The sequence below is a fragment of the Chiloscyllium plagiosum genome, unplaced genomic scaffold, assembly GCF_037043375.1.
Source record: "Chiloscyllium plagiosum isolate Xiang-an unplaced genomic scaffold, Cpla_swu_hap1 HiC_scaffold_5, whole genome shotgun sequence".
Taxonomy (NCBI): Eukaryota; Metazoa; Chordata; class Chondrichthyes; order Orectolobiformes; family Hemiscylliidae; genus Chiloscyllium; species Chiloscyllium plagiosum.
The window spans coordinates 47,121,027-47,138,457 of NW_028270143.1; the positions used below are offsets into that span (position 1 = coordinate 47,121,027).

The 17,431-nt window shown below is 40.8% G+C and overlaps 1 protein-coding gene across 14 annotated transcripts in view; it reads right to left on the reverse strand.

The window, feature by feature from the left end:
• The window catches only part of ppp1r9a (protein phosphatase 1, regulatory subunit 9A), a 360,829-nt gene that overhangs the window by 233,849 nt on the left and 109,549 nt on the right, over positions 1–17,431 (reverse strand). For all 14 annotated transcript variants that reach the window (XR_015757182.1, XR_006311674.2, XM_043689929.2 and 11 more), the window contains exon 2: positions 14,029–14,161. Coding sequence is in view for 12 of the 14 variants with exons in the window: in XM_043689929.2 (XP_043545864.2) it covers positions 14,029–14,161 (133 nt within the window). In the remaining 2 variants the exon portion in view is untranslated. The remainder of the gene's footprint in view (positions 1–14,028; positions 14,162–17,431) is intronic.

Here is a 17,431-nt window from a genome sequence, read left to right on the forward strand (position 1 = left end):
AGCCATTTGGATACAGAACTGGCTCAAAGGTAGAAATCAGAGGGTGGTGGTGGAGGGTTGTTTTTCAGACTTGAGGCGTGTGACCAATGGAGTGCCACAAGAACCGGTGCTGGGTCCTCTATTTTTTGTCATTTACATAAATGATTTGGATGCGAGCATAAGAGGTACAGTTAGTTAGTTTGCAGATGACACCAAAATTGGAGGTGTAGTGGACAGCGAAGAGGGTTACCTCAAATTACAATCAGGATCTGGACCAGATGGGCCAATGGTCTGAGAAGTGGCAGATGGAGTTTAATTCAGATAAATGCGAGGTGCTGTATTTTGGGAAAGCAAATCTTAGCAGGACTTATACACTTAATGGTAAGGTCCTAGGAAGTGTTGCTGAACAAAGAGACCTTGGAGTGCAGGTTCATAGCTCCCTGAAAGTGGAGTCGCAGGTAGATAGGATAGTGAAGAAGGCATTTGCTATACTTTCTTTTATTGGTCAGAGTATTGAATACAGTAGTTGGGAGGTCATGTTTCGGCTGTACAGGACATTGGTTATGCCACTGTTGGAATACTGCATGCAATTCTGATCTCCTTCCTATCAGAAAGATGTTGTGAAACTTGAAAGGTTCAGAAAAGATTTACAAGGATGTTGCCAAGGTTGGAGGATTTGAGCTACAGGGAGAGGCTGAACAGGCTAGGGCTGTTTTCCCTGGAGCGTCGGAGGCTGAGGGGTGACCTTATAGAGGTTTACAAAATTATGAGGGTCTTGGATAGAATAAATAGACAAAGTATTTTCCCTGGGATCGAGGAGTCCAGAACTAGAGGGCATAGGTTTAGGGTGAGAGGGGAAAAATATAAAAGAGACCTAAGGGGAAACTTTTTCACGCAGAGGGTGGTACATGTATGGAATGAGCTGCCAGAGGATGTGGTGGAGGCTGGTACAATTGCAACATTTAAGAGGCATTTGGATGGGAATATGAATAGGAAGGGTTTGGAGGGATCTGGGCTGGGTGCTGGCAGGTGGGACTAGATTGGGTTGGGATATCTGGTCGGCATGGACAGGTTGGACCGAAGGGTCTGTTTCCATGCTGTACATCTCTATGACTCTAAATGACATGTAACATGCCTTAAGGCCTTGTGTTTTAATGTGTGGTGCACTTGCAATAAAGTGAATGAATTTGTCACACAAATAGATGTAAACTGTTCATCTTTTAATATTCTTTGGATTCTGGAACAGTTCCTATGGATGGAGGGTCACTAACGTGAGCCCACTATTTAAAAAAAAAGAGAAAACAGTTAATTATACACTGGTTAGCCCGAGAGCTATATTTGGGGAAATGCTGAAGACCATTATAAAACATTTCATGGCAGAGCACTTGGACACAGAACTCTGACAGACAAAGACAGACAGACAGACAGACAAATCTACTGTAAGCTAGGTTTCCTGACTCCATAGCTCCCTTCACAAACATCTTCCATCCTGACCTCAAGTTCACCTGGACCATCTCAGAAAACTCCATTCCCTTCCTGGACCTCTCCCATCACCATCTCCAATGACCGACTCAACACGGACATCTACTTCAAACCCCACAGCTCCTGGACTATACCTCCCAACCCTCTCTGATAAAAACGCTATCCCTTACTCCCAATTCTCCCTCCATATCTGCTCCCAGTAAAAGCAATTCCACTCCAGGACATCGCAGATGCACTCCTATTTCAAGGACTGCAATTTCCTCTCCTAGGTGATCAACAATGCCCTCCAGTACATTTCCTCCACTTCCCGCACCTCCACCCATGAACCCCATACCTCCAACCATAATAAGAATAGAACCTCCCTGGTCCTCACCTTCCACCCCACTAATCTCCAAATTCAAAGCATTACCCTCTGCTATTTCCGCTACCTGCAATCAGACCTCACCAACAGAGATATATTACCCTCCACACCCCATCTGCATTCCACAGAGACCATTCTGTCCATGACTCCCTCGTTAAGTCCACACACCCCCCCCCCCCCCACCAAGCTACCCCCGCCACCGCAAGAGGTGTAAAACCTGTGCCCACACCTCCCCCTTCACCTCCATTCAAGGCCACAAAGGATCTTTCCACATCTGGCAGAGATTTTCCTTCACATCCAAACACCTGATCTATTGTGTCCATTGCTTTCGATGTGGTCTACTCTGCGTTGGGGAGACAGGATGGCAACTCGTGGAATGTTTCAGGGAACATCTTTGGGACGCACGCATCAAACAACCCCACAGCCCTGTGGCCAACCACTTCAGCTCTCCATCCCATTTTGCGAAGGTCATGCAAGTCCTGGGCCGCCTCGACTTCCATATCCAAAGCACCCCATGCCTACAGGAAGAATGCTTCATCTTCCACCTTGGGACCCTCCAACCACAAGGCATGAACATTGATTTCACCAATTTCCTCATCTCCCCACCCCCATCTCACCTCAGATCCAACCCTTGAACTCGGCACTGCCCTCTTGAAGTGTCCTACCTGTCAATCTTCCTTCTCACCTGTCCGTTCCACCTCCCCCTTCAACCCATCACCATTGTCCCCTGCCTCCATCTACCTATCGCCTACCCAGTTGCCTTCCCCAGCCCTACCCTCACTCTCCTATTTGTGTCTCAGCCCCCTTCCCCCACCTCCCTCCACCACACCACATTCCCGAAACGTCAATTCTGTCTCTCTAATACTGACTGTTTCAGCTCCTTCTGTCACTGGGTTCCTATCTATGGATCTGCCTGACATGCTGCGCTTTTCCAGCGCCACACTTTTCAACTCTGATCTCCAGCATCTGCAGTACTCATTTTCTCCTTACCAGACTGATTCCCAAGATGGATGGACTGACGCAAGAAGAGTGACTGAATTGGTTAAGATTATATTCATTACAGTTTATATGAATAATGGAGGGGGTCTGATAGAAACCTATAAAATTCTAACAGAACTCCACGGGGTAAATACAGGAAGGGTGTCAGGAAAAGTACTGCAGGTCAGGCAGCATCCGAGGAGCAGGAAAATCGATGTTTCGGGCAAAAGCCCTTCATTAGGAAGACCTGCTGTGCTTTTCCAGCACTACTCTAATTTTGACTCTGATCTCCAGTATCTGCAGTCTGCATTTTCGCCACAGGAAGGATGTGCCCAATGACTGCTGAGTCCAGACCAGAATACGATCTGAACATTCTTCAACCACAGAGTGGTGAGCCTGCAGAATTCTCTGCCAGAGAAAGCGATTGAGATCAAATTATTGAATATGTCCAAGGAATCAGATAGGGCTACAGTGGATCAAAGGGTATGGGACGAATGCAAGAACAGGGTTCCGAGTTGGATGATCAGCTATGATTGCAATGAATGATGCAGCAAGCTCAAAGGGCCAATTTCCCACTCGTGTTCATATTTTCTGTGTTTCTATGTGACTGTGCAGTTACAAGTCTCCTATATGCCTACAAAGTGACAAGCCAAAATAACTGGACGTCAACCTCCAATATTTACAGGTTCCTTCTCTCTTGCACTTGCTGCTCCTCCAATTCTAAATTCTGTCTCTCGAGGAATAGCAAGATCTATAGATAGGAACCCAGTGACAGAAGGAGCTGAAACAGTCAGTATTAGAGAGACAGAATCTGAGACTGAAAGCGAGCTCTATGTTAGCCATCTTTGCTGTTCTGCATTCACTCTCAACCTCAGCAACTATCAGTTTAAATGATAGTTCACCTTTTTATGAAAATCTGACAGTTGCTGTTAGGTAGGTATTTCTAATAGTCCTAGTATTTTAACAGGGTTGAATAAACTAGATGCAGAAATGATGTTTTCTCTGGTTGGAGAGTCTAGAACTAGAGGTCACAGTCTCAGAATATGGAGTAGGCTAGATGAGGAAAGTTGTCTTTTCTCAAAGGGCTGTGAACCTGTGGAATTCTCTATCACGGAAGACTGTGGAAGCCAAATTGCTGAGTATATTTTAAAAAAAGATAGATACATCTTTAGATTTTAAAGACATCAAGAGGTATTGGGGGGGTGGGGGGAAACGGGCAGCAAGCAGAAATAAGGCATTATACAGGATCGGCCATGACCATATTAAACAGTAGAGCCAGCTTAAAGGACCAAATGACCCACTCCTGCTCTGAGTTTCTATGTTTTTAGTTACATGGTTTGGAAGGGAAGATTGTTGAGTTGCACAAGATCATGACAGACTTAGATAAGGTAGACAAGGAAAAGATCTCTTTTGCTGATGGGAGAGGGACTAGAAGACAAAGATTTAAGGTTTGGACATGAGATACAGGGGACTATGAGGAATAACATTTTTTCTCTAACACAGCAAATTAAAATGATCTGGAACATGCTATCCACAAGATCAGCAGATGCAGAAACAATCAATGGATTTCACAAGGAAATTGGATGACATACTTGAAGGTCATAAACCTGCTGGGTTAATGAAATCAGACAAAGTAGGTCTCATGATATATGGTAGTGCCCTTACACCTGGACCAAAGCACCTGGGTTGAAGTCCCGCCTGCTCCAGAGGTGTGTCATAACATCTCTGAACAGGTTGATTAGAAAAGTAGGTTGAATAAAAAAAATTAGTGATCTCTTGTGGCACAGTGGTAGTGTCCCTACCCCTAGACCAAGGTTCAAGTCCCATCTACTCCAGAGGTGCGAAAATAACATCGCTGAACAGATTGATTAGAAAATAGGTCATTTTTTTTTTAAATTGACTCAGACAAAGGGGATCTCATGACACAGTGGTAGTGTCTCTACCTCTGAGCTAAGAGATCTGGATTCAAGTCCCATCTACTCCAGAGAGGTGTAATACTATCTCTGAACAGGTCAATTTAAAACAAAATGGAATCAGAAAGGGGATTCTGACAGATTGGGCTGCCATCTGGGGAGCCAGATTGGACTCAATAGGCTGAATGGCTTTCTTTTGTCTCATACATGACCAGCCCCAGCCAGAACATTATCTCGGTCTTGCTACACATACACATGGACCACTCCATTACCTTAATCCTCAAATACCTCTAATTCTGACCTTAAGTTTGAGGGTTGGGCATCAATAAGGCAATTTTAAACATACAAGATGCTGAGGAGGCTGCGAGCATAAATGTTGAGAGGATGTTGCTGCTGTTGGGGCATCTCAAGTTAGAGGATATAGTTACAGAATAAGGGGATACGCATTTAAAACAGAGATGCAAAGGATTTTTTTCTTTCATGAAGTAGTGAATATCTGGAACTCTCTATGCAAGTGTGGAGATGAGATCACTGGAAGTATTTAAAGAGGTATATTTTTTAAATAAAGGAGTTGAGACCTAAAGAAGCTGGCACAAAAGAGAATGATCTTATAGAAATGGCATAGCAGACATGAGGGGCTAAAATGGTGTGGCGCTATTTCTTAGGTTAAAGAACTGAAGATATTTGGACCCACCCAGAGGAATTCCTGCAATCATAACAAGTGCCCGAGTGGATTGGCCTCCAAGAACCACAACAATCTTCCTTTCTGCTATTATAGTTCCAAACAGTTTTCCCTAATTCCGATTTACTTATGTTTTGCTAGGGTGCCTAATGCCACACTCAAAAGCTGCATTGATTCAAGAGAGTCACTTATTTCTGAAATTTAGCTCCTTTGTGCATGTTTAGACACTGGTTGTAATGAAATCTGAAGCCATATAGTTATGAATTTGATAAACAGGTTATTGCCGAGTGATTGCTACAATAGAAAAATCAACATCATCACACTTACAAAAATTGAAAGTAGATTGACGGGATGGTAATTGGAATGACTGGATTTGTCTTTCGGTGGTCAGGACACATATAGACAATTTTCCAAATTGTCAGATGCCTGTGCTGTAACTGTACAGTAAAACATAGCTTAGGAAGCACTAATGGCATTTTAGCCTTTAACACAAAAGGATTTGAGTATAGAAGTAGGAAAGTATTAGATTTTAACAAGACCATTTCTATTCTCTGAAGTTTCAAAGAATGAGTGATTTACCCAACCTCTCTTCTTATGACACTGGCATCCCAGTGTCATAAGAAGTGATGGCAGCAGTGGCTAGCACTGCTGCCTCGCATCGCCAGGTACTCGGGTTCAATTCCCACCTCAGGCAACTGTCTGTGTGGAGTTTGCATATTCTCCCCGTGTCTGCGTGGGTTTCCTCTGGGTGCTCCGGTTTCCTCCCACAGTCCAAAGATGCGCAGGTTCAGTGAATTGGCCATGCTAAATTGTCCGTAGTGTTGGGTGCATTAGTCAGGGGTAAAGAAAACATAGAGTAGGGGAATGGGTCTGGGTAGGTTGCTCACTGGAGGGTCGGTGTGGACTTGTTGGGCCAAAGGGCCTGTTTCCTCACTGTAGGGAATCTTATCTAATTACTTCAATTGTAAAAAACTTTGGTCAGACTGCACCTGGAGTACTGTGTGCAGTTTTGGTCTCCTTGCTATAGGAAGGATATTATTGCCATTGAGGGAGTGCAAGAAGGATTCACAGACTTGTTTCTGTGATGGCAGTGTCACAAGAAAGTTTGGGTAAATCACTCATTCTTTGAAACTTCAGAGAAAAGAAATGATCTCGTTAAAATCTACAAAATACTTAAAGGAATAGATAAGCTTGATGCAGGAAAGATGTTTCCTGCATTAGGGAGTATAGAATCAGGGACACTATTTCAAAATAAGGGGGAAACCAATTATGACCAAGATGAGGAGAATTTATTTGATTCAGAGGGTTGGAATCTTTGGCATTCCCTTCCTCGAAAGGTTGTTGAAGCTCAGTCATTGAAGATGTATAAAGGACGGCACGGTGGCTCAGTGGTTAGTACTGTTGCCTCAGAGCACCAGGGTCCCAGATTCAATTCCAGCCTTGGGTGACTGTCTGTGTGGAGTTTGCACATTCTCCCAGTGTCTGCATGGGTTTCCTCCGGGTGCTCCGGTTTCCTCCCACAGTCCAAAGATGTGCAAGTCAGGTGAATTGGTCATGCTAAATTGCCCATAGTGTTAGCTGCATTAGTCAGAGGGAAATGGGTCTGGGTGGGCTACTCTTTGGAGGGTCGGTGTGGACTTGTTGGGCCGAAGGGCCTGTTTCCACGTTGTAGGGAATCTAATTTATAAAGTACAGGTTGAGAGTTGGCTATTGTACAAAATAAAACCATTCTAATATCCCAGCTATTAGGATTGTGATTAAAGATTTTAGATATTGCAAAATCCTTTGACAAACCTAAAAACAACTGGAAAATCAGAACAGTTAAGTAGATTATTCAGTAATCATCTATATTAACTGTATCTTATACAAGCTTGAGATTTCTTACTGTTAACATGATGTACATCATCATAAAATTACTGCCAGCTATCTCTATCATCCAATGTACCACAACATTATACAATGTAGAATGCAGTTCAGACAATCTTAATCTTCAATCCAATTTTAAAAGATGGCTTATAATTAAAAAGTTTTTAACTTATTAGAACTCAGTAGTTTGTAGGACATCATTTCCTGCATTGCCTCTAAACTAAAAAGATTGACACGTGAACTACAAACATCCCTGCAAGATAACTTTATAATTTATTGGTGAGTAACTATATTCATTGAAGCTCTGTTGGGTGCATTGGAGCTCTTCCCTTTGCTCAACCAACTATTACATTACATGTACGAAGTGAATAAACAACTGCCAGCTAATGACTGGGAGAGCAGGAATATCTTAATAATTCTACAAGTTTCAGCATAAAATTGTTTGAATAAACGTTAGCGATGGTTGATCTTCTCTCCTACATAGTATTTTAATAAAATGTAAGTCCTTTATATATCACCACCAGCTTTTAAAATGGTAATATCTTACAAATTGGTTGCTGATGCACACAAAGCAAAAATAAGTCAATTTTAATCCAAGTGTGCTGACCCACTTGATATCAGCAAGATTGGTACAGGGATGCTAAAATTAGCCTCAAAATCCCTCAACTGGGGAAATAAGGAATAAATCAATCCTCCAGCTTTTCCAGTCATAAATTACATAATCTCTAACTATGACCACATTATCACTTCTTGGTCAGTCTACAGACAGGTTAAACACCTTTCCTCTGTTAAAAGAAATACTGTAGATGCTACTTCAGTTGCAGATCTGAAACAAAAATAGAAGGCACTGGAGAAACTCATTTTGTCTGGTAGTATTTCAAGTTCAATGACTCTTCTGAGAACAGTTCCAAATAAGAATCATTGGATTAGAAATTTTTACTCTGTTTCTCTCTCCACACGTTATCAGATCTGCTGAACTTGTTTCTCCAGGACTTTCCATTTTTATTTCACTTTTGTTTTGTTTAGCTCAGTTTTACTCTACCAGATTGTAACCAAAATGCCTGCAGCAATGGCTCCTCTTCATGGATTGTTTTCTCTGGAGTCCAGCAAAGAATTATTATTGCCTCACTGTTATGGACATGTTGTCACCTTGACAATACCATGTGAAATTATGGCAACAACTTCCATATATAAACCGACATGTAATTCAGTCCAAAACCTTACAATTGAATCTAATTCACTCAACCATTGTTTCAGACTTATCCAGCCAGTTTGTAACATTGGTATCCTACTCGATCTTGAAGTTATTTTACAATCCTATATCCTCTCCATCTCTGCAACACTGCCCAATCCATTCAGCATAAGCTATCCACAAGTGAAATGTATATCTAAACTTTGTTCTTCTCCACTCAACTATTACAGAGCTCTCTTACTTGGTCTCCATTCTCTAATAACTTGGACTTTACCAAGTCTCCTTTGCCATTATCCTATCTTACCCAAATGCCAATCATTCATACTCCATTTCCCAACAGTTCCAAATAAAGGCTTTCCTCATGTTTAAAACTGTTAATGCTCTCTAACATCCACCCTTCATCTATCCAGGCTTTATCATCTCTCAACACTGTGCATTCCCCTCTTGCTGCGCAATTGGCCGTTGGGTTTCAGACAATTAGGCCCTACATCAAGAACTTCCTCTTTAAATCTTTCCTCTCATAAGATCCTCTTTAAAATCTAACTCTTTTACCTCAATCACTTATTTGGCGCAGTTCCCATTGTCTAGATGGCATATCAGAAGTGATCTGAAAGCACTTTCCCTTGTAAAATACGATATATTTAAATAAAACTTTTGTGACAATACTATGGCTTAAAGAGGTGCATTTTGTCCTGATTTTTTTTTGAAGAGAGGTTTTTAAGGCAGAGGTGATGAGCAGTCTATGCAGAGATGCTAGGTAAACAGTTTGTGGGGCCTTGTTTTTTTTAAATTGGAACAATAGAAGCAGCTTGAATCGATGTGGTTCTTTATTTTTTCTTTTTTGTATTTTAACTGTCATGTATTAATAAAGTGTGTTTTGCTTCAAATCTGGTAGTTTGACCAGTTGAACTCTCATAGAACTAAGACTTCTAGGTTTTTTTAGTTTTTCAGTAGCAGTTGTTGCTAGAGTCTCAATAGGGTTTGGAAGCTGCAGTAGATCTCTTTATGCCACACTCTCTCAGTCTTCTCTTGATGTTTTCCTCCTGGACTAGTGTTGTATGTGAAAACATGTTTTTCTGAACTTGCCTTTTGCCAAGGCTGTGTAAGTCATAGACTGTTCAGTAGTAAAGTAATCTATCACTTTGTTAAGTTTTTGAATAGAATTCTAACTAAGCCAATTCTTTATTTTTTCTTTTTTGTATTTTAACTGTCATGTATTAATAAAGTGTGTTTTGCTTCAAATCTGGTAGTTTGACCAGTTGAATTGCATCTGGAACGCCACACTCATACTTAACTTTAAAATAAGACAAACATGAATAAACAAGGTTTAGGCTATCTTCTTAATATATTTTGAGGGTTTTGGTCTGGTCCATAACACTTTGTTGAAGACTTGTTAAATGTGCTCCAACTGAATGGTAGACTAATGGAGAAAGTGAAGTCACATGGTGTGCTTCTATCTAGGTGGATAAAGAACTGGTTGAGCAACAGGAGACAGAGAGTAGTAGTTGAAGGAGGTTTCTCGAAATGGAGAAAGGTGACCAGTGGTGCTCCACAGGGATCAGTTGCGGGGCCACTGTTGTTTGTAATATACATAAATGATCTGGAAGAGGGCACTGTTGGTATGATCAGCAAGTTTGCAGATGACACGAAGATTGGTGGAGTAGCAGAAAGCATAATAGACTGTCAGAGAATATAGGAGGATATCGATAGACTGGAGAGTTGTGCGGAAAAGTGGCAGATGGTTTTCAATCCAGACAAATGTGAGGTGATGCATTTAGGCAAGACTAATTCTAGAGTGAATTATACAATGAATAGCCTTGGGAAAAGTTGATGGGCAGAGAGATCTGGGAGTGCAGATCCATTATACCCTGAAGGTTGCTGCACAGGTGGATAGAGTGGTCAAGAAGGCATATAATCATCGGACGGGGTATTCAGTATAAGAGCTGGCAAGTCATGTTAAAATTGTTCAAGACATTGGTTCGGCTGCATTTAGAATACTGTGTACAGTTCTGGTCGCCAAATTACCAAAAGGATGTGGGCACTTTGGAAAGGGTGCAGAGAAGATTTACGCGGATGTTGCCTGATATGGAAGGTGCTAGCTATGAAGAAAGGTTGAGTAGGTTCGGTTTATTTTCATTAGAAAAAAGGAGATTGAGGGGGGACCTGATTGAAGTTTACAAAATCATAAAGGGTATTGACAGGGCGGATAGAGACAAGCTTTTTCCCAGGGTGAAGGATTCAATAACGAGAGGTCACGCTTTCAAGGTGAGAGGTGGAAAGTTTAAGGTACTTCACACAGAGGGTGGTGGGCGTTTGGAACGCGTTGCCAGCAGAGATGGTAGGGACAGGCACGGTAGCTTCATTTAAGATGCATCTGGACAGATGCATGAGTAGGTGGGGAGCAGAGGGATACAGATGCTTAGGAATTGACCGACAGGTTTAGACAGTACATTTGGATCAGCTCAGGCTTAGAGGGCCAAAAGGCCAGTTCCTGGGCTGTAAATTTTCTTCGTTCTTTGAATCATTATTTCTTGGAGAGAAATAGCTGAAAAATTGGTTAAGAAAATAATCTCTCTTTATGCTCCTTTAATTTTATTCAGATCATGCACCCATCAGCATTTAAATTTGTTGTGCTTCACTCAATACTATTTTTTCCTATCACTGCACCAGAAAATGCATGAAAATAAAAAACATATTTTCTGGTCTTTAATTGGCACATCCCACCAACAATGTGAGAAGGCTTGTCACAAACTTTTGCCTACCACTCTACAAAGTACCTAATCTATTTTATTGAAAGACTAAAGTGATGCATGAAGTCCAACAGAATAGTAGAATATGACCATTTGCAAGTTCACCTCCAAGTCACTCAACATCCTGACTTGGAAACAAATTGCCATCCTTCATCTCCCTCCCCAACAGCATTATATGTCTACTAACAAGAAATGCACTGAGGTGGACAACATATACTGGCCCAATCAGCAATGCTCACACCCCATGGATGAATTTTAAAAATTACATTCTAACCTACAGTAGATCTTCTCTTTAAATATTTCCTCTCTAATCCATATTCCCTTCTCCGTACTTGCTGAAAGTTTATTATATAGTGAGCAACCTGAAATTTTGGTGGAAGTCCAGGGACCTGAAACATTGCACTGAATTTTGCTATTCGTGTCTTGATCATGACATTGGCTCATTAAGTCAGGAAGAGCAAGTGGCTGGACAATGGACTCAAACTTTCCCCAATGCTGACAAATAAGAATCCTCCTGTGGAAAATGATAGATCATGGCTAGGTTCCAGTGTCAAGAGATCCATTCAGCACGACCCATGGAGATGGCCATTGCCTAACTTAAAATTGTGGACAATACTTGGCTATCAGCAGAAACTCCACTGACAGTGGAGCCTTCAGTTGGAAGGAAGCTGCTGCCACTGAAGCAAGGGAAGATTTACTGGAAACACCAGTCTTTGAAATGGCTACTAGAGCAGAACTGCTCCCTGGAGATAAATCTCCTCTGTTGCTGGAAAATAAACCCACAACTCCGTCACAGTTCAGACTTCCTGCAGTAAAACCGACCGTGATCCAAGCTCTTCCCTTGACACAGCAGAGGGCTGATACTCTCCAGGCAAAATCTTATGGTATGTAATAATTGCAGATAAATGATTTATTTTTAGCTTTCGGTGGCTTCCAACTGCTGCCATGCAGGTTCCCATTAAAACCTATGTGCCCATCTTGGGAAGTAATTGAATGATAGAACAATGTTGGTGAGCTGTTCCAATGAAATTTCATACCTTTTCAATAATGCCCCCACCTCTAAGCCAGAAAAATTCAGGTTTCTCCTTCTGATTTTGATTTTATTTTTGCGTGTATTTTACAGTAAAAATCCAATAAAATAGTGAAAAGCTTTCATGTGTTGCAACTAAATGGCACTGATTTGAACAATTTAAGAAAAGACATTGGTTGAGGAAGGTCCATCTGTCCCGAGCCAGCTCATCAACGACGCTTGCACTGCCATCCCTCCGCAATTATTTCGCAGCTGTCTACATCTGACCCAAAGAACAAAGTCGACGATCGTCAGGCACCATCTTTGCTGCTGGTCAGATATTCCTCTGCCCACTGCCTCAGACCCAACCACGTCGGAGTTCTACAGTTGCTGCTTTATGTCCTGCATTTTCCAGTTTTTGTTTTTACAGAATCCTAAAATCCATACAATTTTGTTACATAAAAATGATAAACCTTGAATTTTTAATGTCAGTATCAAGAATGAATTTCACAATCCTCAATAATTGCATGGAAAACCTTTAATAAATATACTATGCCTTTTCAGAACTGAATACATAAAGTTGTTCTGCAATTTGCATCATCTGAAGGTCAATAGCTAATACTTTGCAAAGAGACGATAGAGAACTAGAGTTTCGCTGCATTTCAGGGCCCAACTCCATAAAACCGCAAGACTTGGAGCAGAAGCACACCATTTTGCCCATCGAGTTTACTGCATCTCTCAATGAGAAAAGACATCAGGTGAAACTGAACAGTGTCAGTCTGCTGAGACAAACTGGGCAATGAAAATTATCCTTGCATTGGAACAAGTGGGACATTTAATACTGGACCTCACAATCTATTCAAAATCAGCCATGAAGCAGAAGCTATCAGCAATAACTCTCCAATTAACACACCTGCAAAGTAAATTTAAATTCCTATGCTCAGGGCAGTATGAAACCACTATGACTACAGAAGCAGGTCAGAGACTGGGAATTCTGCAGTCTTTTATTATGTCTTGACTCCCAAAGCCTAGGCATGATCCCTACAAAGCACAAGTCAGTGTTGATGGAATACTTTTCACTTGCCTGGATGAGTACAGCTCCAACAATGCACAAGCATCTCAACATCAGCTAAGACAAAGCAGCTCTCTTGATCAGCATCCCGTGCACCAGACAAACTATTCACTTCCTTCACCTTCAGCACACAGTGGTAGGGCAGTAACTCACCAGTTCATTCAACAGTAGCTTGCAAACCTGTGATATCTACCACCTGGAAGGACATGGACAATGAATCCATGGTAGACCATCAGACACAAGTTCCACTTCAAGGCATACATCAACCTGAAATGAAACTATATTTTCACCATGTCTCTATTATGACTAGATCAAGATTCCTCAACTCAGACCCCAATAGAATTCTGCATGTACAAACACCAAAGTGACTATTACAATTCAAGAAGGCACTTCAACATCTGCTTAAGGGAAATTAGAGATGTTCAACAAATGCATACCTCCCATGAAAAAAAATTAAAGATTAAGACGAGAGTCTATATGACTACACTTAAATGTTTACCAATTAAATGGGTGGCTCACTTCTAGCACAGAATGACTGTGTGGCATGACCCACCATAACTGATGGTTAGATACTATTTTGCAACAGTCATCTCCTCCTCCTTTCAGACTGTCCACAAAACTAAGCTCTTGCACCAATTTTCAATTATCTCTTCTTAACATTGCCTATTTAGCATCTATTCATAATCTTTTCAGAGTTGAGCAGAGATCAAAAATTTGAGAACAAACCTAGGTTCTTACTCCTACCTTTTTCAAGTTCAACAGGAAAAAGATCAAGCCTCTCTACTCGTTTTTCCAGTTCATATTCAGCAGATGCAGCAACTGGATCCACGTCATCATTTCTCCTATCATAGTCTTCGTTAGAGTATGTGTGGAAAACCTGTAGAAACAAACTTTCTGTGACTCAATGGCTCAATTTAAAACTTGAAGTCCTATCGAAACAAATTCATAAATAACAAGAAAATACAGTTCTGTACAAAAGTGATATCAACATCAATATCTAAATATATTATTCATATGCATGAAATAAAATATGATTTAAAAGTAATTGAATAAGGCAGTATAAGTGATCAGATGAGGAATTTTCATCCTAGAACATGAAGTCACTTCTTTTGCCGACTGCTGGATCAAATGATTTGGTAGATACATTCGGTTCTTTATAATCGTGAGCTTACAGATCAAAACTGATTTTAATCCAGAATGAAGTGGCAACTTTAAAAGGTAGGATACAAAGTTGATGGCAGAAGTAGTGATCTCCCACACTGTAACTACTTTATTGAAGGGAAAATATGACAATGCTTTATTTCATTGAGTCATAATGCTTTGGAGAATCTTGCTGTCCATTTTCTGAGTAAGTCTGTACTTAGAGATGACTCCGTTCTAACAACCAGATTACACATCACTTTCAAAGGCAAGTCCCTCCTGCTCAAGACTGCAACCAACAACAATTCCAATAAAGTGCATTTGAATCTTGATGCTGCCCTTGCACTACATGTTCATTATATGAGCATCTTCAATTTCCATCTGTACATTGTTCATTTAAATTCAGGTTATATCATGTAACAGCTTGGAGATATGAAATGCCAAATCCATTCATGCCCTCAGAAAATGTCCAAAATCTTTCAGAGAGAAATTTAGATTTACTTGTTTTCTATGTTCCATTTTTGGATTTTCTTTTTTGGGATATCTTACATTCTTAATTATATGATATGAATTAGATCATTAATTCAGCTATCCTGACAGTTCCCAGATGCTTCAGCTATAAAATTTCAACCATGCCAATAGCTCTGGTGAGGTAAACTCAACTCCTTTTCCATCCCACTCATCACTGTACTCTGGATATTACTGAGATACTGCGAGTAAAATGTGTGTATCTCATAATTTGATTTTCTTTCAATTCAATTGTGCCAACATGGGCAATCTGTAACACTATGTTTAATCATTGCTCTGTATCTAGTTCAAACTGTTTGCCAACACCAACAATCCACTGATAATTGACGACTGCACACGCTCATCTCTGCTTTTTTCATTCTTATGAAAATGTACAATGCACAATAAAAATGATTAAACAAATATTAAAAAGATTTCTTCAATCTTTTCATTTTATCTACTTGCTAGCTTTTTATTGGTTTTTGCTTAAATATGTTCTGAGTGTCAACAGATGCAGCCAATGTTGCTGTCTTTGATATCACTGACTACATTTGTACATGCATATGATGTACCCCCTCCAGTTTTGTAATGCCAAAAAATGCCACACTCAATACATATACAGCTAATGTTCCTAACATTACCCTGAACTGCTTAGTTTTAATTTTAAGATTATCCTCTTAATCCCCAGAGATAACCTATTCCCCATCGGCCGCCAGAAAGAACTAGCTGTGAGACAATACAGCTTCCTCCACTTCACGTCCTCACTCCATGCCATAGTTAGGAAGTGAGATTTTGAACAAGTAATCATTCACTGTACTCTATTATTATTTTTTCTCTTATTTTTGTTACCCTGCTCCACTCTCCTCACCATCCTAAATCCCTCACTTCCACCATCTTTTTCCTATTCTAACATTCATCCTAGCGAAAGTGAAAACCCAATTCAGCAACTATAGAAGAAACATGTATTTGAATAGTGCTTTTCATAATTGTCAGAATAGCAATATAATATAGACTACTGAGCTTCAAATCCCATCATCTAATTTTCACCCTGAGTTTTTCATGGATGAAAATGGTTTCTACAAGTAATAGAAGCAATGGCTTTAAAATGTCCATTGTAATCCACTTGACCACAGCACGAATCACGAATAGGAAAAAAATCAGAATTGAAGCAAACAATTTTATCAAAAGACATGGAACCTGTATCTTCTGTTTAGTTCACTTTTTTTTTAAATGAACAGTTCACATAATGGGGATATGAAAATATTGCTTAGAAATCATCCACCATCCACGCCCTCCATTTCCTCCATGACCTATACTTCCCCAGGCCCAACGCCTTATCTTCACAATGGGCATCCAGACCCCATACAAGTCCATCTGCCATGGTGAAGGCCTGTAAGCTTTACATTCCTTCTACTCCTACTGCCCTTAACAGTTACCCTCCACAAACACACTCATTTGATTGGCGGAACAGGTCCTCACCCTCAACAACTTCTTCTCTGAATCCTCCCACTTCCTTCAGACCAAAGGGGTAGCCATGGAACCCACAGCATGGAACTAGCACCATCCCCTACCTTTTCTTCCGCTACATTGATGACTGTATTGGCGTCACCTCATGCTCCCATGAGGGGTTTGAACAGTTGATCAACTTCATGAATACCTTCCACCCTGACCACAAGTTCACCTGGACCATCTCTGACACTTCCCTCCCCTTCCTGGTCTTCACCAGCTCCATCTCTGGCGACCAACTCAACACAGGCATCTACTTCAAAGCCACCAACTCACAAAACACTACATAGGACAAACAGGAAGACAGCTAACAATCCGTATCCATGAACACCAACTAGCCACGAAACGACACGACCAGCTATCCTTAGTAGCCACACACGCAGATGACAAGCAACATGAGTTCGACTGGGACAACACTACTATTATAGGACAAGCCAAACAGAGAACAGCCAGGGAATTCCTAGAGGCATGGCACTCATCCACAGATTCTATCAACAAACACATCGACCTGGACCCAATATACCGGTCATTGCAGCGGACAGCTGGAACTGACAACCAGAAATGGCAGAGACAAACCACTATAAATGCCTGAGGAAACATCACAGAAGCGCTTCACAGGAGGCTCCCAAGCACTGAGGATGTCACCTAGACAGGGGACGAAACGTCTGCAACACAAATTCCCAGCTCGGCAAACAGAACCACAACAATGAAATAGACTTGTTTGCTCATATGGTATAATTGAACAAACAAAGAAAAGCCAACTTCCAATACTTTTAAAATACTTAAAATACATGCATTCTTAAATTCTATTAGTATATATAGGACCTACAACATAAGAAATCAAAAAAAGCCAAAATACCTCAAAGAGTTTAAACTCATGAGCCAAAAGTGTAAAGGAAGACAATTTAAGAACTATAGCTGAGAAGCTGCATAATATTAATCAACCTACAAATCACAAGGAAAAGTTGTCACTTTCCGTTTTAATTTTTTGAAT